The sequence below is a fragment of the Poecilia reticulata genome, chromosome 14 (assembly GCF_904066995.2).
Source record: "Poecilia reticulata chromosome 14, P_reticulata-male-v2, whole genome shotgun sequence".
NCBI lineage: Eukaryota > Metazoa > Chordata > Actinopteri > Cyprinodontiformes > Poeciliidae > Poecilia > Poecilia reticulata.
In genome coordinates this window covers 357,539-381,651 of record NC_088843.1, presented here as the reverse complement: position 1 = coordinate 381,651, position 24,113 = coordinate 357,539, and the positions used below count along the sequence as shown (strand labels likewise).

At 46.3% G+C, this 24,113-nt stretch overlaps 1 protein-coding gene across 1 annotated transcript; it reads right to left on the bottom strand.

Moving 5' to 3' along the window:
* Positions 1–553: 553 nt before the first annotated feature.
* Positions 554–22,615, bottom strand: fgfr4 (fibroblast growth factor receptor 4). The gene is made up of 21 exons (XM_008401953.3): positions 22,108–22,615; positions 17,162–17,349; positions 14,532–14,713; positions 14,288–14,438; positions 13,147–13,197; positions 11,909–12,181; positions 11,738–11,827; positions 11,254–11,420; positions 11,059–11,182; positions 10,409–10,599; positions 10,183–10,321; positions 9,344–9,537; positions 8,807–8,952; positions 8,458–8,579; positions 8,271–8,381; positions 7,978–8,168; positions 6,317–6,439; positions 5,745–5,815; positions 5,529–5,666; positions 4,689–4,794; positions 554–4,013 (listed from the first exon to the last, which is right to left on the bottom strand). The coding sequence occupies exons 2-21, from the start codon at positions 17,247–17,249 to the stop codon at positions 3,843–3,845; spliced, it is 2,829 nt and encodes a 942-aa protein (XP_008400175.3). The 5' UTR covers positions 17,250–17,349; positions 22,108–22,615; the 3' UTR covers positions 554–3,842.
* Positions 22,616–24,113: the final 1,498 nt, after the last annotated feature.

The following is a 24,113-nucleotide window of genomic DNA, read 5'->3' as shown; positions in this document are numbered from 1 at the left end:
GTCACTAATGAGATAAATACACTGCTGCTCTCTTCATGTATTGGTTTGTATTTCATGTACTTTTGGGTTTTGTTGTTTATTATTTTTTAATCTTTGATACTTTTGTTTTTTTGTTTTCATATCTGCTGTAACATCATTTGCCCATTTGGACACGAATCAATCTGAATAATCAGCCAATGAAACTATAATTATTGATTTTAACCTGCAGCAGGTTAAAAAGCAGAAAACACTTTTATGTCTGTTTTATGCTTTCATTTAGTTTAAGGTTGATTTTTATTACATAGTGCTTTGTGATTTGATGTCTGTGAAAAGTGATTTATTAATAAACTTACTAACAGTTCAGCGTTACACCAGCTGCTGCTCTGCACAGATACATGTGGTATATTTTTATTTTCACAGCAGTTTCCAGACCTGTGAACTTATTTACTGACGATGGCAAAACAAGTGATTCTGGTAATTCAGCCTCCGCCATTTTGTCACCATGGAAACGGTGTTTTGACAGCGATGATCAAACGGCAACAAGCAGTTATTGATATAATCAAACCAGACAGACTGAGAAAGGTAGAGCAGCTTTATTTTAAATTATACTTTATTTCATATAAAAACAGAACAATAGACAAATAAATTAGATATTTCTAGAATAATTCTCTGCTTGAGGACAAAGTTTACAAATTGAGTTGGTAGTTCAGTTTACAGGAATGTAAAAATCAGGTGAATTTAAATGCCAATAAAAGATAAATTTCTATAAAAACACACAATAAACCAGAAATGGTTGAATCCTAACAAACACAAAATGATGGAAAGAGGGAGGATAAAAGTTTCCCTTTTAATTTCCTGCTGTTTGTTTTTCAGACTCAGGAGAAATGTCTACAGCTGCTTCGAATTAAGATTTGTAATTTAAAGAGACAGGAGGCCCAGGCACCAGGATCGGGGCGTTTGAAGGAGACATTAGCATAATAAGAGCCTCTTCATTTACACAGCAGCTCCAGCTTCCCAAAGAGCTGCTCCAGGCTGTAGTCACACCCATTAAGCCGGCAAAGCCCCATTGTCCGGCCCGGCTGTGGACCCGGCCGCCCCTCGCCACCAGATTGGGCCGGGTGAAGGGTTACAGTCACACAATGGAGCGGCCCCTCCTCCTCTATTTGAAATCAATCACACAGCCCCCTGTCAGCCGTGACAGTGGGCCTGGCCAGGTCCCCACAGGGCCCCACGCCGAGAGCCGTTCATCCTCCGTCACTGCAAAAACTCCAGATCTGACCAAGTATTGGGTTTAGTTTCTCATGCAAATGTCTTAATTCACTTCAAAAATGAACTAACTAATGTACAAGTAACGCTTTAGCAACATGTAGCAGCTGGTCAATAAAGTTCAGATTATTTATGTTTCTATTATAACGTGTGAAAAATGTCATAAGTGAAGTAATCTGCCAGTGGATCTGGAACTGGGTTGCTAGGTAACGGACTGGGCTGAGCTGGGGTTGCTAGGTAACGGACTGGGCTGAGCTGGGGTTGCTAGGTAACGGACTGGGCTGAGCTGGGGTTGCTAGGTAACGGACTGGGCTGAGCTGGGGTTGCTAGGTAACGGACTGGGCTGAGCTGGGGTTGCTAGGTAACGGACTGGGCTGAGCTGGGGTTGCTAGGTAACAGCGCAGTGCACACAGATTGTGAAATAATCTGTCAGTGGGTTTTTAGAGTAGATTAAGAAATTATCGACCTAAAACAAACTCCTATTTCTTCCTGAAGAGTTACCTGTAAGTTAGTTTTATTTTATTTTGAGTGAACTAGAAACTGCACCAGAAATACTTGGTAAGAAGTTTTTTTGCAATGTTTTCTTGACATAAATCTCAAGAACACAAACAACACAGGAAGTTTACGTCTCTGTTCAAACGGATAAATGATCATTAGTCATTTAATGTAGATTTCTGAGGTGAGCTCCTTTAAAAAGCTGACAAGTTTTCCATATCAGACAATGACCAGGACGCAAAACAACACAGAAAAAAACACTAAATCTCACCAAGTGAGATTAAAATAAAACAAAAGTTCTGTTTCCACTGGCAGACGACTTCATGTATAAGTTTGTTTTCCCAACGTTTTAATCAATATTAAGGAATTACTTGAAACAAGCTCCTGTATCTTGCTGAGACGTTACTTGTAAGTTAGTTTTGTCTTATTTTAAGTGAATATTTGACCAAAACTACTTGGAAACATTGAGTGTTTTTGCCGTCGTTATCGTCACAGTGGACTTTTGTTTACCAAGAAGCTGTTAAGTATTAACAGAAGATGAAGCATGGAGGTGGTGCACCACTGATCATTGTCCTGTGTGAAACAAGCAGAAATGTAAGTAAATTAAACGGCTTCATATGGAGACACCTGACGTCTCAAAGCAAATAAATATCTTTAAATTGTCCACGTTTGCAGGACAGAAGCTGGTCATGGAGGCGTGTCCGCCACCATTGGTCTTCCTGTGTGAAACAAACGGAGAATGGAGCATTTGATTGTCTACATACATACAGTCCACTGGAATCACAGTAATGTTTAAGCTTTTCACAACAATTTATGCGTTTATCAGTCAGACAATCACAAAAGTGGAAAACTTGCTTTCAACTGACTGCTGTCAGTGCTTGTAGTAACAGAGGTGTACGGGATTCCAGTGCTGCTAAAACTTGCGAGCACTGTATTTGTGTATACACAGAAACTCCAGATGTGTGTGGACTTTTCCCATTATTTTATTTTAATTTTCTTTCTTCTTGGAGCAGAAAGTTGTTGCCTTAAGCAAAATTAAAAATGCAAACTAAAGGAATGAGTATTTATGGGTTTCACCGTTTCACGGGGGAAGATCATTCATGGCGCACCGCCTCCAACCTACATTCTCCACTTAAATCATCCTGTTTTTTCCTTAAATATGACATTATCTTCACAAAATGAGTTGTTTTGACTCCCTCTGTCTCTGTCCTCCTCATATCAGCCGTTAGCTTTAGCCTCAGGTGAGCTAATCTGAATTAATGCTAAATGAAGTTTCCTAGTGTTATTTACTACAGGTAAGATAGTAACTGCTTAGAGTGAATCTCAAATCCAAAAGACTCAAAACCTCAACTGTTTTTGTGGTTCCATTTTCTTTAAAAAAATTCAAGATTTAATTTGAAGAGTTCTCAAGTAAAACTCTCGAACCGCTTCTTTTCCTTTCTCAACCTCTAAACTTTGAATACGTTTGGTACTTTGAGGTCAACATTTTCTCTCATTTTCCCAACAATAACATCATATTTATGTCATTCAGAATAATTGGTGAAAGGCAGCTGTTGTTCTGTCACTGATATGTACATAAAATATTTTATTATTCTAATATATTCACAGGAAATCATCAGTTCAGGCACTTTGCTGCCACTACGGCAACTTCTTAGAGTGAGAGATCCTGAGATTTAAGACTTCTTTTTTAAATAAGCAATACAAACGTAAAATATTATTATATAGAGCAATTTATATCAACAATCAATTTCTTAACTTTTTATCATAGCAAAATAGTAATTTGTCTTTAAAACGTCTTCAGGTTTCTGGGTTGGTGAAGCAGCTCTTCGCCTCTCCAGAGGAAAACTAACCGCAGAAAAAGCACAGAATGAGTTTTGAGCTCCAGCGTCTTTCCTGCAGCGCCGCCTCGTTTCGCCGTCAGCAGAGTTCAGCTTGTTCTCCGGAGCGCTGCGTCCGTTTTCCTCCGCTGGCCTCACTGCTCCGTGTGGATAGAAATGCCTTCGTCTATCTAAGGGCTTCCATGAAAAGTCCAATGAGAATTAAACCTTTGAGTTGGGAAATGCAGCTTGGACCTTCGGTGAGGCGCCAGCAGGAAGCAGAGTCTATCGCAGAGCCGTTTTGGGGTCGATCCGAGAGCGGACGTCCTGGTAGGCCAGGAGGTCGGTGGACAGGGCGTCGTGCGTAAAAACGGAGTCGTTGTCGGAGGAGCAGGAGCTGGAAGTGTCCTCACAGGACGGCGAGTACTGCTCGAACGGCGTGGACAGGTCCAGGTACTGCGGGGGTCAGAGGAAGACTGGTCAGGCTAAAATCAGGGACTAATAAAACGAGTGAAAACAACAAACACATAAATGATGCAAATTCTAAAACACAACTGGAAAAAAACTCAACAGAAAAACGGATAACAGAAATTAGAAGCAAACAACAAAATGAAAATCCTGAAATCTCAAAATGCTGCAAACAGGAAATGCACCAAGTCTGAAACACAAAAGTCCTCCAGGCCACTAGGGGGAGTCAGCCAACAAATCCTACTTGTTTATGGTAAAGTCAGAATATGATGATTTACAGTCAGGGGAAAGATGGAGGAAGACAGTAAAGATGTGTGACATGACACACGGTTTTTTACAGTATCAGGATATTTACATTGATAGCATCAGATGCGCCAGACTCCCCCTAGTGGCCTGGAGCTCTTATGGATTTGCAGGATTTTTCCTTTTGGTTTTATTTCCTGTGGTTGCAGCAATAAATGCACATCACCCAGCCCTAATCACATCGTTTTTAGTTTGCAGAGTTTTTCTGCTGCTTCTGTGTTTTTCAGTTCTCAGAGACGTCGTCAGACTTTAACGGCTTCACCGCTTTCCAGGCGTGTAAAATACGTGTTTTAAACCACTGGATAATTGGGAGAGTTTTGGGCCGGCTCAGTTAAAGGCTGGTGTTGCAGCGGGTCTCACCTCGTCAGAGATGGAGAGCAGCGCCTTGTCCAGCTCCTCCACCAGCTGCTTGAACGTCGGTCTCTGGGTGGGAACAGCGTGCCAGCATTCACGCATCAGCATGTAGCTGCAGGGAAACGAACATTTCATCACAACATCACAAGGCGTGAAACGACTTTTAATTAATTACTCAAGTTATTGGCAACTAATTTAGCAATTAATTCATTAATAACTGGAGTATAAAGACTCAAAAAAAGTATTTTATCAAGAGAACACAAAGCAGAAATGAACCCAAAACTGTACAAAAAATATAAACGATTTGTATTTAAGACTAAAATAAAAAAACTTTTCCGGCACAAATATCTTGTAGACCCGGTTCTACTGGACCCAGAACATCTGCTCCACCCCCAGCTGCTCTGAGTCAAACCAACCTGTTCCCCTCCTGGCCTGTGGGGGCGCTGCACCAAGAACCACTGAAGGAAACGACACAAAAACCTCTGAAGACACTGAGAGCAACTTCCTTCTTCACCAGATGGAAACAAGATGGAGGATTTTAGCGGTTGGAGGATTTCTCTTTAGGCTAAAGACCAGGAGCCATTTCTGCTGCTAGCGCTAGGCTAGCATGCTAGCTTTGGTTGGATTTACCCAGAATGCCCTGCACTATAGTCCACTTCCTGCTTTTGGGGCGGTCTCTGGTCCGCTTTTTGTTCACATTCAAACCAACCAGAGTTCACTTCAACCGAACCCAGACCGAGGTTTGGAGGTCAGAGGTCAGTTAGCGTTCACACCTTGGAAATGGACCGGAGTTCCTGGACAAAACCCAAAACCCGTTTCGTTCGGACGGAGGAGTTTCTGACTTACAGTTCGTGTGTGCAGTTGGACGGCTTGTCCATGCGGTGGCCCTCCTTCAGCAGCTTGAACAGCTCCTCCACCGGGATGCCGGGGTACGGCGACCCGCCCAGCGTGAAAATCTCCCACATCAGGACGCCGAACGACCATCTGAGGGAGACATGGTCAGACCACCACGTTAGCTCCGGCTCCATCAGAACCCCGCGGCTCTGGAAGAGTTGGACTCACACGTCGCTCTGGTGGGTGTAGACTCTGTCAAACAAAGCTTCTGGTGCCATCCATTTCACCGGCAGCCGGCCCTGCAGACACGTTAGCCACTGAGTTTCACCAGCCAGGATCGGTTTGGAGAGTCAACATGACTTTCCTTTCTCATTGTCTAAATGTTCTCCTCTCCTGCATCAAAGCCTCCTTCTCTCCTTCCTCTCGTTTCCTCCCTTCATCACCACCTCCAGCCTTTGCTTGTTTGCCGTCTTCCCTCCTTTGGATCCCAACTATGTTCCTTCCTAATTTGAGGAGTTTGGGACCGGCTCAGCTAAAGGTTGCTGTTGTCGCGGGTCTCACCTCGTCAGAGACGGAGAGCAGAGCTTTGACCAGCTGCTTGAACCTCGGCTTCATGAAAACGAAGCCAATTCATTTAAGTGAATCTGGCATTTTTCCCTCTTCCTTTCTTCTTTGAATCCACATCAAAATATGCAGAAAAGCAGCAACTTTCTCCCCCTTTCAGCCAACCTGATGAACTTCAAGGCCACCTGCTTGACAGGAGCTTTTCCTGGTGAGAAAGTGCAGCAGCACAAACTCACGTTGGTGGTTTTCTTGTAGTAGTCGATCTGGTGGACGCCTCTGGCCAGGCCGAAGTCTGCGATCTTCATCACGCTGTCCTCCGTCACCAGGACGTTCCTGGCTGCCAGGTCCCTGTGGATGCACTGCAGGAACACAGACAGGAAACAGACCTGACTTTATGGCCCGTCTCTCGGTTCTGCTCCGTTAGCTGCTGGTCTGAAGCAACAAGGTTTCTAGAGGTTTCACAGCTCAAATATAAAACTTTTTAAGACCATTCTGAATAAAATGTAAGACCTGCATTTCCATGGAAATGTATGAACTTTGTCCAGCCAACCGGCGATGAATTTGCACTTACCCACGACACATGCAAAACAGCTAGCCAGCTAGCTAGCTAGGTTATATTAGCAGCCAGTTAGCAGTAGCCTCTCAGAATGCTATGAGACGTCCGAGTCAAACTTTTCACTGAGAAAAGTTCAATGAGCAAAAACTACCAGCAACATATTAGATTTAATCGTTCTAGCTCAAAAAACAAACCCTGTGATGAGGCTAACTTACTTTATTTTTGTGAAATTAGGACATTTTAAGGCCTTAATGTGAGGATGTGTGATCACAGATTCTGATTTTCACAGAATAAACTTCACAAGAGGGCAGAAAAATGTTTTTCTTTCTGCTTTTAGAGTCATGAAAGCTTCCGGATAAGTCTGGGTTGTTATTTCACGGCGTATGGTAAAACGTAATTGCACATTCTCTGCCCAAATGAAAAGACTGGCAGTCTAAAATCAGCTCACAGGGCCTCATTGTAGTGAATTCCACAAAAATAAAATGGTCTTTATATAGAAATCCTGGAGTTTAAACCAACCCTTCAGGAAGAGGGGAAAAAAGAAAGCAGTGTTTGCCCACATTCAACGTATGTCATTAAGTTTATTTTGGTTTCATTGGAAATAGTCGCGGGATTTGTGGGGAGCTGCAGAACGAACCGCTCTGGGTTTGTGGGTCTCCCCGTAATGGTGGGTTAGTTTCAGACTCTGGCATTCAGCAGAGCCAGAAACCTGATGCCAGACGACGGCTCTGCTCCGCTCGCCTGTTTGCTAACAGATTTATGGCGACGTTAGGAAGGACAAAGCCCTGCAAGCCGAAGGGACAGGCAGATGGAGAGTAAACAGGACTGAAGCTGCGGCAGCTCGCTGCTCAGGAATGCCGCTCCGAGACACCGGCTGGCACAGACAAAGAGACGTGTTGATAAGACGCACTCACAGACAGAGTGCATGCTGGGAAAATGAAAGGAACTGAAAAACGGGGTGAAGGGGGCAAAGAGTAGAAAGAGAAAGGGAGGACAACAGCTGGTCCGGCCGGCGGGATTCAGAGTCAAAACGCCGTTTAATGAAGGATCCGCAAACCAATCGGCCATTAAGCCGCTTCACCCATCTGGGATGCTAAACACAGTTAGCATCGCAAACCATAGCAATGTCTCCTAATTTTATAGGTTCGACTATGAAGGAGAAATGTAAACAGATTGTGAAGCCCTGAGTCCCACCAGTGTAATCAGATTACTTAGTCCAGGGGCCCCAAACCTTTTCCTGAGGGCCACATAACGTTTCCCTTCTCTGCTGGGGGCCGGAGTCAGTTTGTACCAGAAACAGTGAGACGACTGCAGGAGAGCCTACATTTCAAGTGAACCCACCCTTTTAGAGGCCAGGTACTCCATCCCTCGGGCCACCTGGTAGGCGCAGGACAGCAGGTCTTTGAAGGTGAGCTGCTCCTCAGGCACTTTAGTCACATCAAAGGTGTAATCCATGCCTGGAGGCCGCCTGGCCCGCAGGTACTCCCTCAGGCTGCCTTTGGAGGCGAACTCCACCAGCACGTACAGGGGGCCTGAGGAGGGGCAACAACAGGATGAAGGGCCGGTTGCTGTGGCTGCAGCCTCGGGGCTGGGATCACTCAGGCTTTAGGAGACAGGAGGACCATCAAGCTCACCATCCTGTGTGCAGACCCCCAGCAGGTTGATGATGTTCTTGTGCTTGTCCATCACTTTCATCAGCTCCATCTCTGAAATGAGGTCTGCCAGGTCTTTGTCTGTGGCGTCATCTGAAGAACAGGCCGTGTCGTTTAGACCGACAGAAAGCCGAAAACTCATCACTTACTTTCATTTCTTCATTTTCACCTTTCAGCATCTTGACTGCAACAGTGGTGGCCTGATCCGGGAAGTCCCTGTTGATGCCAAAAGCTTCGGCCCTGACCACCTGACCGAAGCAGCCCTCGCCAAGAGGTTTTCCCAGAGTCAGGCTAGAGAGAGACAAATGAGAATTGTACAAATCCATAATTTGAACCTTTGGTTTCTTAAACTACAGGCTGGAGAGCCAGAAATGTCCTGCAGGCTTTTATTTTAGGTCCCCACATGATTCGATAGCTGAACCTCTTACTGAGCCAAATGAAACCTCACAACCTTTTAGGATTTCAGGACACAACCTTTCACCTCCCTGCTGCAGGACATCGACTGTGTTGAGACTTACTTCTCCCTGGGAAACTCCCAGTCTGGATCGTACGGCAGCTCGAACTCCAGAACTCCAGCTAGCATCGGCGAGCAGCCGGACGACAGGCGAGCCACCCTCATCAGAGACGCGCTGGACTTCCCAGACGAGTTGGACTCCACTGAGTACTTCACAAAAACAGACTAAAGTTCAGCAACCTTCCTTTTGGATCATACATTTGTTTCTATAGACACAGTGTATCGTCAGCCTGGCGGCCCTCCAGGCTTGGCATCGCTGGTTTAGTTCAGATGTTGCTGTGACCCACCAGTAAACCGGTTCAGCTGATTGTGTCGTCCTGCAGCTGCCTGCTGGCCTCACACATTATGATTCTTGCTCTGAATGTTTGTAACTTTAAAACACGGCGGAGCGCTCTAGCGCCACCTACCACCGGGTTTTCCCTGGATGTCTTACGAACCTTCAGGGTTCATAATGAGCCTGTTTATGCATTAAGCTCTTTATTTATGTAAATGATGGACCAGTATAGAGCTGAACAGTCCAGATCAGCTGTTAGCGCCGCACCTGTCTGCGCAGAGGGAACTTGGACAGCTTCTGGACAGGAAGTGCGTCGAAAGGCTCCCTCCGTGGATGGACCTGCATCCGGCACAGCACCACGATGACGACGGCCATGATCAGAGCCACGAAGCCACAGGCGTAGATGATGATGTCGGTGTACTTGGTCTCCATGGTCTCCATGGACTCGGCTGCTTCTTCCTCTGCAGGAACCAGAGAGACTCAAACAGCTGGAGGCCAAAATGCTGGGCTGAAGCTGCAAAAGGACTAAATCTGCTCTACAGGTGAGAGTTTTATGGATTTTACTCAAGACGTCACTTTGGACTCCTCTGGCAACATTCAGGTAAAGAAAGAGTCTCTTTGGGACATTGACCTTTGACCCGACTCTTGTTCATGCTGCCACACCGCAGCGTGTTGGTAACATCTGAGTAAATAAGACTCTGTTATGTTTATGAGATAAAACAAAGCAGGTATATTCGTGCTTTTCTTCCTTCCTCCGTCTCATTCGCCTCATTTGGAAACATTTTCTGGAAAACTTTGACTTGATGTGCAAACAGACAGAAACTGCTGTCACAGTTTGGCATCTTAGTTACCTTCCCGGTGATACGAGGAGTGCAAAACGTCTCAAGAAGATTTAATAGAGCTTGTTAAGGAACGTAAGTTACTGGTGCAGCTCCAGTTCTTCCTCTGGTTCCTGTCATCAATGCCCACCGATCAGGACTATTCTACCTCAATGAGACAGGAGAAGAAGAGCCTGGGCCTGCAGCAGTATGAAGACAGTCTGCATCTCCTGGCTTATATTGGTGAAATGCCGTGTTACTAAACGATATAAACAGAATCATGTTTACCTGACAGCACGGTGAGCCAGGCCGACTGGAAGGCAAAGCCGATTGAATTTCCAGCCAGGCAGGTGTACTCTCCTGCGTCCTCCATGGTCACCTTAGACAGGTAGAGCACCTCCACCTCGGACATGTTCAGACTGCCGGTCTGCCAGACATGAGTTACAGAAGGTGAGCATCAAAACCCCGTGTCCGGGTCTGATCCGATCTGACTCGTTCCACGGTGGATGCAAACCTTGAGGACCTGAACGTAGGGCGTCCCATCGGGACCGTAGCGGCTGCCGTTCCTTTCAACGTGTTTGAGCCACTGGATGTGAGGCTGAGCGTCGCTGTAAACCTTGCAGTGCAGCTGGACGTCGCTGCCCACCACCGCTGTGGTGTTGGCAGGGAGACCGGCCTGCAGGATGGGCCTGTGGGGGGAGCGCTCTGCATGGAGACAAGGCAGGAGGAGGCACTGAAGCAGCATGTTTCATCTGAATGTGGGAGCAGAACAAGATCCAGGATGGGATCAGACTGGGTCTGTTCGCCTGCCTCTCTGGCAGCGGCCTCTCTGATCTGCGGTCACTTTCCGATCTCGTTAGTTTTCTCGTTAGTCTCCACCTCTTGTCCCCGTCAGCAGGGAGAGAAACTGGCCCCGTGCTCAACATCCACCAAAACAAGTGAACAAACAATTTGCAGCCCTCCTCAGTTTCTTGTCACCAATCAGGTAGAAAACTGGACTGGACGCCTGACCGTCCTTGTTCTGGCGGTCATCGTCAATCCCAGGAACCTTCTGTTCAACCCTCAAATTAAATCTTTAACAAGTGCTGACTGAAGCTTTGGGTACCATCAGCCAGATACCGTCTGTATTTAGTTAAATCTGAAGCGCGATGGTCCGTGTCCTACCCAAAACATCCAGAACGTAGCTGTGGGTGATGGATCCGTATCTGTTCTCCACGGCGCAGGTGTAGTTCCCTCTGTCTGAGGGCACAACGCTCTCCATCACCAGGCTCCAGTGCTGATGTCTGAGCTGAAGTCAGATATCATAAAGAGTGAAAACACTAAATCTGTCTCTCGTAAGAAGGTCAGACTTCCACTAACCTTAATCCCACCGATGCGATGCTCTCCTCTGAATTCACGTCCGTTTTTCAGCCAGCGGATTGTCGGCACTGGGCTCCCCATAGCAGGGCAGCGAAACTTCACAGTGTTTCCTGCAGGAACTGCGTACAGCTTCTTCTCCATGCGGTGGCTGTGGGTCCAGTAGGGCCCTGTGGAGACAAACACCAACAAAGTTAAGATTTTGATGAAACGCCGCGGCATGAAATATGGGGTTGATGGGGTTATGGATGCTTACAAGTTATTTTCCCCAAGTTCCACTCAAATCTAAAGCCTTCGAGGGACAAGCTAGGTTGGTTGTACGTTTCTGAAGGGCAAATCTACGTTGAGTCTGAGGGAAAAGGCCGAGCTGAGCCGAAAGTCTTCGGCCCAGTCAGACGTCAAGTCTTTGTTTCTGCAACTTGGGTTGCAGAAACAAAGACGGGAGAATCTGTAACCCGAGTCAGACGTTGTGAAAACAACTACACACCCCTAGAGAAGTAAACTTGGTCCTTTTCAGTTTCAGCAGATGAATCGTCCACGCCGTCGTCCTCATCGTCGTCTCCTGATCCCAGCATGTCTGATAACAAGACGTGAGATTCACTAACCGGATACAAATCTGATTTTCTGTCACGAGGAACCAAATGTCTGTTCATCTTACCCGCCACAGTGATTGTGAAGTTCTGCACGGGATTTCTAGTTCCTCGAAGAACACAGGCATACAGCCCTGAATCCTCATACGTCACACCTGTGATCTCCATGATGGCGCCACGCAGCTGGATGCGGGGCGTGGCCAGCAGCCTGACCCCCTCCTTGTACCAGCTGACCGCCATGCCTGGCCGGCTGTTCGCATCGCAGCGCAGCTTCAAAATGTTTCCCGGCTCCAGCAGAAGATTTTCAGTGGCGTCTTCCTCACCAAGGTCCTGAGGAACCTCTGTCAAATTCAAGAGAAGTGTTAGAAGAGCCGCGCCAGGACTGGTTTTAATCCACTGCCACACAGCATTAGCCAGTCTCTGGCTCAATCTGTAAGCCCTCAGCTATGACCTTGCACCTCATCAGCATTTTCTGTCCCCACATATGCATAAGCACAATGGAGCTGCCATGGAAACCGAGGCCTTAATGACCCGACCCTCCTCAATCCAACCCCTCCTCCTCTTCAGCAACTTACTGGGTGGCTGAGAGCGATACGGCTAACACAGCAATCGCCCTCCCTCCTTTATCACTCCAGAAAAGGGGTCAAGAAGAGGAGCGAGCAAGAGGACCGGCTGAAGCTAATGAACATGTTGCAACGTGACAGAGGATGGAGGCGGGTGGTGAAGGATCAGTGAAGCTGAAGTGAGTCAACAGACAGAGAAGCTTTGCTCAATCAACACAAGAAGCTGAATTTTTCAAGGGCCAGTCATGTTCTAGCCTCTTGTTTCTTACAGGATTTCATATTTGCCCATCTTTCCGACCTACTGGGTCTGAAGCGAAATACACTCTGGATAGGACTCTCTGGCAACAGCCTGTACTTGTCCAGAGGACCCCAAACGCCTCACACTACAGCATATCCTCTGGAGACGTCTTTCTGTCTTGGCATTAGACATTCACACCCTGATGGTGCCAAGCAAGGCTACCAGGCGGCGGCGTCACTTCTGACCACCACCAGCAGGATGAAGAGTTTCTCCCAAGGACACAACAACTCAAACCGGTAACCCGGTTACAAGACGAGCGCCTACCACCGATGCCACCATCGCCCCAGTCAATATCAGGGCAGCAGAGACATGAAGGACAAACGATCATACACACTCACATGCCAAGGGTAATCTACAGACATGCAGAACATGTGAGCTCCAAACCAAAGACCTTCTGGCTGCAGCTTGGCCGTAATCAGTTAATCAAAATGAAATGAAAAGTTACCTGGTCGGATTTCAGCAGCGGTCACTTCTGCTGTTCTGGATTTGATGGCACCTAAGAAAGGAGATACTGCGGGTCAAAAGGTTGAAATTTCATCAAAACCAGCCTGTTCCCCTCCTGGCCTGTGGGGGCGCTGCACCAAGAACCACTGAAGGAAACGACACAAAAACCTCTGAAGACACTGAGAGCAACTTCCTTCTTCACCAGATGGAAACAAGATGGAGGATTTTAGCGGTTGGAGGATTTCTCTTTAGGCTAAAGACCAGGAGCCATTTCTGCTGCTAGCGCTAGGCTAACATGTTAGCTTTGGTTGGATTTACCCAGAATGCCCTGCTCTGTAGTCCACTTCCTGCTTTTGGAGCGGTCTCTGGTCCGCTGGGCGTTCATATTCAAACCGAACCCAGACCGAGGTTTGGAGGACCAGAGGTCAGAGGTCGGTTAGCGTTCACACCAAACCTCGGTTTGGTCCTCTAAGGTCGCAAGGAGGCAGTTTCAGGCCCGGCAGCATTGGGGGGCATCGCCCACCTGCAGAGTCAGCTGTGCCCCCCTTGGACTGGCAGCTGTTTGTTGTTTTTACCTTAGAACGGCCAACTCTCTGTTATTCCTCTGTCAATCTGATACCGTAGGAGCTTCCGCACTTCCCATATCTGTGTCCTCTGTCACTTTATCAGCCATTAAAACGATTTAATCGTTAAAACGTCGTGACCTGGTTTTTCAAGCTGCCTCTAAACGCAACATGAGTGCTGAGACGCAGACGCCCGCGCTGGGTTTACACCTGTGAAGGAGACCTGCTGCTGCTGTGCGGAGCTACGCAGGTGTGTTAGGCAGAAAACCAGCAAAACGCAAAGAACTTTTCACAATTTTCAGACTGTAACTTACTGAGTTGAGTAAAGCTGTTGGATGCAGCTAATGTTAGCTAAAAGATGACTAGCTAATGTTAGCTAAAAGATGACTAGCTAATGTTAGCTAAAAGATGACTAGCTAGTGTTAGCTAAAATATGACTAGCTAGTGTTAGCTAAAATATGACTAGCTAGTGTTAGCTAAAAGATAACTAGCTAGTGTTAGCTAAAAGATGACTAGCTAGCTCTCTGGAGTTTGGTAAAAGCAGACTGGATTGATCTGGAGTGAATGACTCTTCCTCACCAGGCAGGACTTCCAACCATGCTGACTGCATGGCCTGAGCGGTCCGCCCCCCATGGACGCTCTCGGCCATGCAGATGTATTCGCCTGCATCCTCCATGGTGATATTGAGCAGATGGAGGGTGCTGACCTTGGAGCCATTACCTTTCAGGGTCTGCAGAGGAGATGGTAGTTTAGAGAAGGGACTTCATTCTTGCCCAACATTACAAATGAAATGGCAGAGCTTCTGCTGCAGATGAGTTCTTACTGTCAGGGCCTTGATGCGAGGCGGTCCTGCTCCGGTTTGTCCTGAGCTGCTGGATTTCAGCCACTGCACCTTGGTGGAAACCGGCCTGTGGACTTTGCATGAGAGTTTCGCCTGGCCACCAACCACCACTGTGGTGTTTTCTGGATACCCTGGTATGATGAGAGGCCTGGACGCGCGGAGATCTGGAGAACACAAAGAGGTGGTAACGGACAGCAGAAGTAGAGGAAATCTTTGGCTCTAATTAGTCTGGCTTCTGAAGACAGGCTGTTCATAACACAGCCTGGATTAGCAGCTGCAGACTACTGTGGTTTCAGAGAAAATGTGACAAAGGACAACCTGGAGATTCCCCTTTACCAGGAAGAGAAGCGCGCCATGTTGCTAACAAAACTCTGACATTTAATGCTGCCAGGAAGCAGTGATAGAGTGCCCTGATAACCCAGCTACGATGGTGTCACTGTCAGCTACAGGGGGCCGCTTGTCCTGAAGCGGCTCTGCTGCCTGGCCGGAGCCCTTTGCCGCTGCTCACTCACTCAGGACCAGCAATTTTCTGTCTGATTGCATCCTGCGAGCACTAAGTGAAAGGGCAATCTGTTCCCTGGTGGGAGTGAAGTGCTGCCTTTCTGTCTAATCACCCAGAGTGCAGGCAGGTAATGCTTTCAGGAACAAATAACATGCTTACAAGCTTGTAAGTGGAAAATCAGACACGCAGGCTCAAATGAAGGAAACACATTCAAAGAAATGGTTTTTTATGTTTAGTAAGAATTCAAAACATGATGACATTTGTTCACATTATAAGAGAAGAGAGGAGCCAGAATCATCCTGGTTTCTACAGTCTGGGGCAGGAGTGGAGAACGACCCGCCAAACTCGGCCCTCTTCAGACGATGAAGCCCAACCTGTCCACTGCGCCGCAGACGTCTGGAATCCCATCGCATCTGCCTGAAAACCTGCACATCCGAGTCTGAGCTGTGAACCAGGCAGCCTTCAGCCACGTTAATGAACTTCCCCAGACAGGGACGCTGCCCTGGAGCTGAACTTACCATGGGGTGTGAATTGTCACCCAGAGGCGAAGGGGCAAACAACAAGAGAACCAACACAAACGAGCCGCCCAATCAGCCGGCCTGGCAGGAGGAGACGCAGCTGGGACAATGAGACCTTCATGTCCCCACAGAAACGGCACAACAACAGCGGCGCGCCGTTTGATAGCAGAAAACTACAAAACACGCGGAAATCTTCAGCGCTGCTCCTGATTCGCCCTAAAAACAGGAGAAACCTCTTTAACAGTGAATGTTCAGGATGTCAGGGGTTAAAAACCTGACAGCAAACAGCTCTGCTTTTTATAAATAATAATTCAGCAGCATCCAAGTGTCAGATTTATGTTTTATTTTAATTATCTGACTGTCTGGAGAGCATTTCCAGTGAAAAGCTCAGAAATTTAAGATTAATCTCAGGATTTCTAGACAAAAAATATGTTCTTAAGCTTGAAAAGTCAAAAATTTGCTATAAAAAACTGAGTTGAAAATGTTTGACTTGTCAAACTCAGAAACGTTTTCTGTAGAAAATGTCTGCAGCCGCCTTGAGTCGCAGTGGTTAAGTGTGCAGGCGGCTCAAACTGTACATAATGCTGCCATGACCAAGTTTTAGAGTTTAACGCTGATTTACATGTTTTAATTTCAGACGTTTTCACGACGCACCAGAAGTAACAGTGGATCTTTTCCAGACTTTTTAATGTTGCTGAGACCAAGAGTTCAGTAAAAACATCCATAATGTGAAGGAACAAACTGAAAGCTTAGTGGGATGGGCGACCCGCTGCTCCACAGCGCCGCCGACGGGGGATAAATCCCAGAGCGGTTCCTGAAGACGTTTCTCCTCCGTCTGAGCAACAAGCCTCAGCTGGAAGCATCTGTTTCCACACATCCTGACAAATACACCATCACTGCGTTTCAATCAGCCCTGAAAACCAACACCGCTAACGATAAGCAGCCATCATCGGCTTTCATCTGGAAGCTGCAGGGAACAGTTGGACTGATGAGGTTGCAGCTGAGCAGAAACAGAGGAACCAGCAGCGTCGGCCCATCAAGCACCACGGAAACAGGAAAAGCTCCTCGGCCCGAGGATCTACACTTCCGGGCCGCTGGGCCTCGCACGGATCAGGCGGCAGAAACACTCCGCCGACGCTAACGCTAATGCTAATGCTAACGCTAACGCTAATGCTAACGCTAACGACACATTTGCTCCGACCAAACTTCGACTCAAGCTTGAGATTTTTCTGCAATGCTAAGAAAACTATAGAAACAGCAGAAAAGTCTCAGGAAAAATAAAGTGCATGGAATAACCAGAGTTAACAATCCCTCCACTAATTTAACGTTTTGACTAAATTTAAGGCCAACTAAACATTTTTCTGATGAAGTAAAGAAATGTGAAGGACTTTCAGGCGTTAGGGGACAGAAGCTCCATGTTTTATGACTTTAATACTTTAATATCTTTATATGACAGATCAACACAAAGTTGTGCAAAATGGTGACTGAACAGGACACAGTTTCCACAAGCGTTTCTACTCTAATACCCCCAAATGAAACCCAAACAGCACCAGGCAGAGCAGAACAGCGGCTCGGGCACCAACTGGTCTCACCTTTGGTTCTGATCTGGGGAACGCTCCGGGCCGCCACTCCGTCCGCCACGCAGAGCAGGAGGACGCACAGCAGGCGGCCGCGCGCCATCGTCCCGACGCACCACCTGAGTTTCACGGGGAAGAAGCAGGAAGCCTGCGAGGGGCCTGACGCATCGGGACCCCAGGGAGCCACAGGAAGTCTCTCAATCCTGCAGGAGTAAACCAGCCAGAGGACAGACAGTGAGACTGTCTGTCCTCTGAGAGAGACACGAACCGTCCTGATCGCTGTAAAGCTAGACGTCAAAAACAAACAAACGCCAGACAGACAGACAGACAGATGTCCATCTGTCTGTCTGTCTGTCTCACATCGTCCAGCCTCTCTGGCATCAGGCCGTTTCTGTCTCACTAAGTTTTTCTTTTTAGTTCTGGAGTGTAGATGAACTTTCTGTCTGTCTGATGAAACGTCTCACGTTGTGGTGGGACCTTTGCGGCAGCCATCTTGGGCCCCTGCTGGAAAGGAGGCCGGCCTCAAGCGCAGCTCGTTAATAGATACGAGCTGCAGCTTGACCGGTCGAAGCCCAAAGGAATTAAAAGAATAAAACGACTTCGCTGAGCTCTAGTAAACCAGTTTTGTTGAGAAGGACCTCGCTGCCGCAAACCGAAAGGGACTTTGTGTTATTCTGATTTAGTAATGTAGTTATATTAGTTGTGTTACCGCCCCCTCGCCACTAGAGGCAGTAGCAGGCCTGAAGAGATGCAATGAAAGAGCAGATTTAGAAGGACACAGAAAGAAGTACCCGGCCAAGCCCGGACCGTTTCCTAGCAACCCGGCCAAGCCCGGACCGTTTCCTAGCAACCCGGCCAAGCCTGGACCGTTTCCTAGCAACCCGGCCAAGCCCGGACCGTTTCCTAGCAACCCGGCCTAGCCCGGACCGTTTCCTAGCAACCCGGCCAAGCCCGGACCGTTTCCTAGCAACCCGGCCAAGCCCGGACCGTTTCCTAGCAACCGGGAGATCATTTCATGAACATGGCATTCTCCCCAAGTTATTAGTGAAAATATGTGCATTTGACACCTTTTCATCAATATTAATGAAGTGTTGACTGAACTGATATCTCACTGAAAGGTTCGCTGTAAGTTAGTTTGTCTTATTTCAGGCTCACTAAGATATTCGGACCAGGAACTGAACCAAAACACTTTGTAAGATTTGTTTTCAGTGTCAAAGTTTCATTTCTCTGATTTAGTCATTTGGTGTCCAAAGTTTCATGACAACACAAATGTTTTTGTTTTCTGGCGTTTCTGTCTATCAGGCTAATATGATATTAAAGTATTTTGTAAACTTTTTCTAAGTTCCATCCAATGTTTGAAGAAAATAATAAAAAATAACCACAAAAACACCTAAAGATCAGAAATTTGATGACATGTCAAACTCAACTATCAGTATCAGCGATACTGGTCCTATGCTTACTTGGTGTCGGATTGATACTAAAATATCGTCGGCTTACTAAAATAATAAGTCATTTTTTGCAAAAAGTGACTTCTTTTTTTTTGCCTGATTTTGTTTCTGCTTGATTTTTGTTAAAAATGAAGATCAGAGACGATGTGCCGTCTGTCGCAGTAGCAGCCATGTTTGCTTATGCCTTGGGCCGGCCGGTGGTTCTGACTCTGTTACACATTTAGAGAAACTCCTCATGTCTACAGCATGGTGTAGGAGGTGTCTTGCTGAGGGGCTGCCAGCTGTGCAGCCAGGTGAAGTGGTCCTGACAGACTGGCCGGCGGCGGGCTGTCAGGGAGCCACCGCAGGGATTTTCTGTTTTTTTGTTTTTCTGCGGCCTGCTGCGCCAGCTGAGCCCAGGCGCCAGACCCAAGCGGCGCTTGGAGAACAAGCTTTGCTGAATGAAACGTATTCTTTCTCAATTAGGGCCTGGAAAACTCCCCCCGTCTCTCTCCTGTTGCTGCTAATTCCTCCCGATGGCGGCTGAACTGCAGCCGGAGCCAAAACACTTCCACTGCATCCTGCTTTCTTTTTATTATCCACATCTAGAACCGGAGGGAAGCGGCGTCGCCGGCGCGTTTCTGCCACATAATTCACGCTTAATAAACCCGACCAGTCAGCCTCCATTTAAATACCAGAGCTTCCTATGCGAGGCTGCTGGCCATTTCGTACTGTCAGTTCTTACACTAACAAAGCGATTTATCTGAAGTTGTACCAAGTTTTGTATCATTTAACAATGGTGAGACACTAATAATAGCATCTTTATTATCATAATGAATCCTGTTTAAACATTAAAACAGAAGATGGCAATCCGGTTAACTGTTATTCTGATTTGTTATGTACTTCGTAAAGTAATATTTATATAAAATATATAAATGATTGGGAAAGTTTTTGTGTTTTAATCCAGTTTTAACATGTTTAGCTCCAGCGCTAATGCTGAAGCTAAACTTGCTAGCAAACCAATCTCCTTTTCCCAGAGGTATCCGTGGTTAATGGATGGTACATTTTAGTTGTTGTAAGAGACGTGGTTTACATTCCACCATGTTGGAATAGATTTTAAAAGGCTTGCATCCAACTTTAACTAGATTAGCACCAGAGCTAATGCTAAAGTCAAACATGATAGCAAGATGAGTTTGTTAACCTTGGGACAGTGTTTTCAATGAGTGGCAAATCTTAACTTTATTTTTTAGAAAGAGTTATATGCAACAGCTCCAGAGTAGATTTTAAATCTTTTATAAAGATAGCTAGCATTGCTAAAGCTAAACTCAAACATGCTAGCAACCTGAGCTTCTTATTTAGAGGAAGTTAAATAGCAGAGCTGTTAGTGTGAAGGGAAAGGTTTACTATGCTGGATAGTTTCTACCCAGCTTTAGCTAACTAAGCAACAGCGCAAAAGCTAAAGTCAAGTTTGCTACACTGTTAGCCCTGTAGCCATTGCTAATGAACTACACTTCCGACTTGTGGTTTTCGGGGAACAGCTACATTCCAACATTTTTGAATAGATTTAAAATGTTTTTAGTCCAATTCAGGTTTGCTAGCAGGCTAAACTTTTGAATGAGCAGCGCACCCTAGCTGTTGGAACCATAGATATAAGAGTAGACCCCGCATTGGCTGCTCCGGGGCAGGAAATACGGCGGCCATCTTGGAGAGGTCGTCCCTCCTACTTTGCTTAATCAAAACAGCAGAAGATGCCTCAGCACTGAGGATATTGTTGTTCTGATCGATGGATTATTGATGTGAGGCTCCACAGACAACATTTCACAAGTACGATGGACATATTATTGTGTATATATTGTGATTGGAATATTACTTTACTGTATTTATGTCCACCGGCGAGATACCAGCTAATATTAGCTACAGTGCTCGGTGTAATACGGGTTCAGCCGCTATGAAGGATAACTGAGATTCTGTAAATCTAAAATAATTATTATTCTCTAACATTGACTTAGATTATCTGACACAAGAGTCTATATTAGAAATGAAACAATATAACACATATTATAAAACTTATGTGTTATAGCATTCACCAGCAAAGTTTACACAGGTGGTAAAGACTATTATTTATATGTAATTCTTTCACTAGTAAGATACATCCCAAATCTTCCGGTTTTGTTTTGAAGGTTTTCTAAAGACACGATGTGAGGAAGAAGAGGGAGAATCTATAAAGAGAGACGGATTCACTGCAGGATGAATCTCACATCGGAGTTTGGACTCAATCTGCTGCTGAATCTCTGAACATAGAACTCATCAGCTGGAAAACATAGATATATCTATATATATGTATGTATATACAACATGTATCCAATACATATTATTCAGTATTAATCATTATTTATTTGTGTTTGTATAGTTATATAAATATGTGTTGATATTTCTAAATGTATCAAGCGTTATATGTTTAGCAGCGTTATTGTGCTGCTAAACACATAAGCTGAGTGGAGTGGTGGACCTCTCCAAGATGGCCGCCCTAAATCTCGTCAGCGGCAATAGGCGAGAGCGGCCATGAGGCGTCTATCCTTATATTATGTCTGTTAACAGGGAAATATTGTTCTACTATTTCTGCCATGTTTTTTCCCTTAATCACAAAACAACCAATTTAAATTAATTTTAAAAGTTTGTTGGAATTTATAACATTTATTTTTTTGCTGTTCAGTTAAACTTTCTCAACTTCGTTTGGAAATAATTAAAATCTAAAATAATTTCTGAGTTCCTGCTTCGTCCGCATGATTTTAAGTTTCTCCATCTTCTCTCTGCTGTGACTCATCGCGGGTTTTGACACCAATAAAAACATTGAAGTCGCTTAAAAATGATTTTATTTCTGTCGGGATCCGCTGCGGTCTGGCCGAACCGGGACGGAACCGGAACAAATACTGATCCGTTAACAGTTTGCAGCAAAATCCAAACTTTATCTCCTTCATGAAAAAATCCACCGGTGTGTAAAGGTTAATTTACTAACACGCAGCGGTTTGCTACGAAAAGGATTCAGTTAGGAAACATCCGGGAACGAAATGACACGGAGCCACTGACACCTGCGCGCTTCTGCCAATCAATAACTTCGATCAGTCCGGCGGTGATCAGTTTATAGACAGTCAGTTTCCAGAATCACTTTCATTTTTTACTCTTTTTAAACTTTTAATCAGATCGTCTCAAACTCCGGGAAGACAAAAAAAGTCATATTTCAGTTTTTTGTTGTCCGTTTCAGGCTTGAAGTTCAAAGTTCAAACTCCGCTTCTCTGTGAAACATAACAGGTTCAGTCAGCGGACTCAGTTTGGCGCAGAAAACCCAAAACTGGTTTCATTCTGCGCGTCACGATGTAAACCAGCTGATACATATTCCATATATGGAGCTTTTTCATATTTCCTCTCAAACCAAAACCCAGATGAGTTAGTAGAAATAAATATGTAAGGTAAATGAGCTTTTAGTGTAAAATGAATGAATGAGTGAAATCCCGGCTGCGGGCAGTTTGTACCCACCTCTGCTCCCGGTTTGCCCCTGCAGAGGCGGGTTGGGGTAAATCACTGCGAGTCCCGGTCCGCTCCGGGGAAGAGTGAACTCTTCATTGGGAATCTCCTTCCATGAAGCGAGTCCGTGAATCCAAATCAAACCCAACCGGACGCGACTGAACAAATCAAGAGGAAAAAGAAAAAACGCTCCAGGAACCGGGAGCAGCGGCTGCTGCGGAGCTGCTGGCCGGGCAGGGAGCTCTGATCCCGGGGGGCAAAGTCCGCGACGTGTCGGGCTGCTCAACCATCCAGCAACCGAAACCGGACAAAACCTCCTGATATGAGGACAGCTGGAGAGTACCGAGTCCGTTGGGCTCCTGGTGACTCTGCGCCTTTACGCAGCGCTCCTGGAGGCGCTCCGTCCAGGATCGGCTCCGTCTGCAGCCGAACCGTGGATCCGGTCAGTCTGAGAGACAGAGAGAGGCGACTGCGACCTCCGCGCTGCAGACCTGACACAAGACTGGCTGCTGGCCGGAACCACAACAACAATGGGAGGAGAGGAGGAGGTGGAGGGAGGAGGAGCAGAGAGAGAGAGAGAGGGGGGGGGGGGGGGGGGGGGGGGGGGGGGCAGGGAGAGCCCCCCCTACCCCCCAAACTCTGGAAAAAAAAAATCAGTTTCAAAAGCTGAATATTTACAACTTTCTGAAATATTCAGTTTCAAAAGTAGATTTCTGGAAACAGGAAGTATGAGGGGGAATGTGCACTGCAAAAACTACATTTTACCAAGTATTTTGGTTGAGTTTCTAGTGCAAAATGTTTTTCTACATTTAAAACAAAACTAAACAACATGAAGCTTTACAGCTTTTAGCTCAATAATTCCTTAATATTGATTAAATAAAAACTGTTCTTGTTCCACCAGCAGATTATGTCATTATAACGTAAAAAAAAGTTTTGTTATGCACATTTTTCAGTAAAACCAGAACTTTGTTGCTAGGTAACGGGAATAATCTGCCAGTGGAACAATAAATGTATTTATTATTATTTAGGAATTATTTACGTAAAACAAGCTCCTGTTTCTGTCTGTAAAGTTAATGGTACGTCAGTTTTGTATAAAAACATTTAGAAAGTTGAGAAAATTCCAGATGAATTGTATTTTTTGCAGCGTGCAGCTACTGGTTAGGTTGTGAACAGCTCATGGAGGTAAAACTCCATCGTCACAAAAAGCAGGAATCAGAAACCTCTTGTTCTGAAAACTCAGCAGCTAAATACAGTCCAGGTTTGACCTTTGACACTGCGCAGCTTTACAGCAAAAGTCAAAGTACACAAACAACCGAGTCCAAGTGGAAGTCATAAAGCAGATAAGAACTTCATGAGGCTCCGCATGTTTGGATTCAACCTCAGAGCCTGCAGCTAGCTCGCGTTAGCTTCCTGAGTGGCTGGCTGCAGCTAGCTCAGATTAGCTTCCCTAAAGTCTGGCTGCAGCTAGCTTGCGTTAGCTTCCTGAGTGGCTGGTTGCAGCTAGCTCGCGTTAGCTTCCTGAGTGGCTGGCTGCAGCTAGCTCACGTTAGCTTCCTGAGTGGCTGGCTGCAGCTAGCTCGCGTTAGCTTCCTGAGTGGCTGGCTGCAGCTAGCTTGCGTTAGCTTCCTGAGTGGCTGGCTGCAGCTAGCTCGCGTTAGCTTCCTGAGTGGCTGGCTGCAGCTAGCTCACGTTAGCTTCCTGAGTGGCTGGCTGCAGCTAGCTCGCGTTAGCTTCCTGAGTGGCTGGCTGCAGCTAGCTCACGTTAGCTTCCTGAGTGGCTGGCTGCAGCTAGTTCACGTTAGCTTCCTGAGTGGCTGGCTGCAGCTAGCTCGCGTTAGCTTCCTGAGTGACTGACTGCAGCTAGCTCACGTTAGCTTCCTCAGTGGCTGGCTGCAGCTAGCTCGCGTTAGCTTCCTCAGTGGCTGGCTGCAGCTAGCTCGCGTTAGCTTCCTGAGTGGCTGGCTGCAGCTAGCTCGCGTTAGCTTCCTGAGTGGCTGGCTGCAGCTAGCTCGCGTTAG

Excerpts from the sequence above, each read along its gene's own strand:
- fgfr4 (XM_008401953.3), bottom strand. The coding sequence starts at position 17,249 with ATGGCGCGCGGCCGCCTGCTGTGCGTCCTCCTGCTCTGCGTGGCGGAC. Across the intron at positions 8,953-9,343 it reads AGTTCCCTCTGCGCAGACAG|TACTCAGTGGAGTCCAACTC; the intron begins GTGCGGCGCTAA and ends GTTTTTGTGAAG. Across the intron at positions 8,580-8,806 it reads TGGGAGTTTCCCAGGGAGAA|CCTGACTCTGGGAAAACCTC; the intron begins GTAAGTCTCAAC and ends GTCTCTCTCTAG.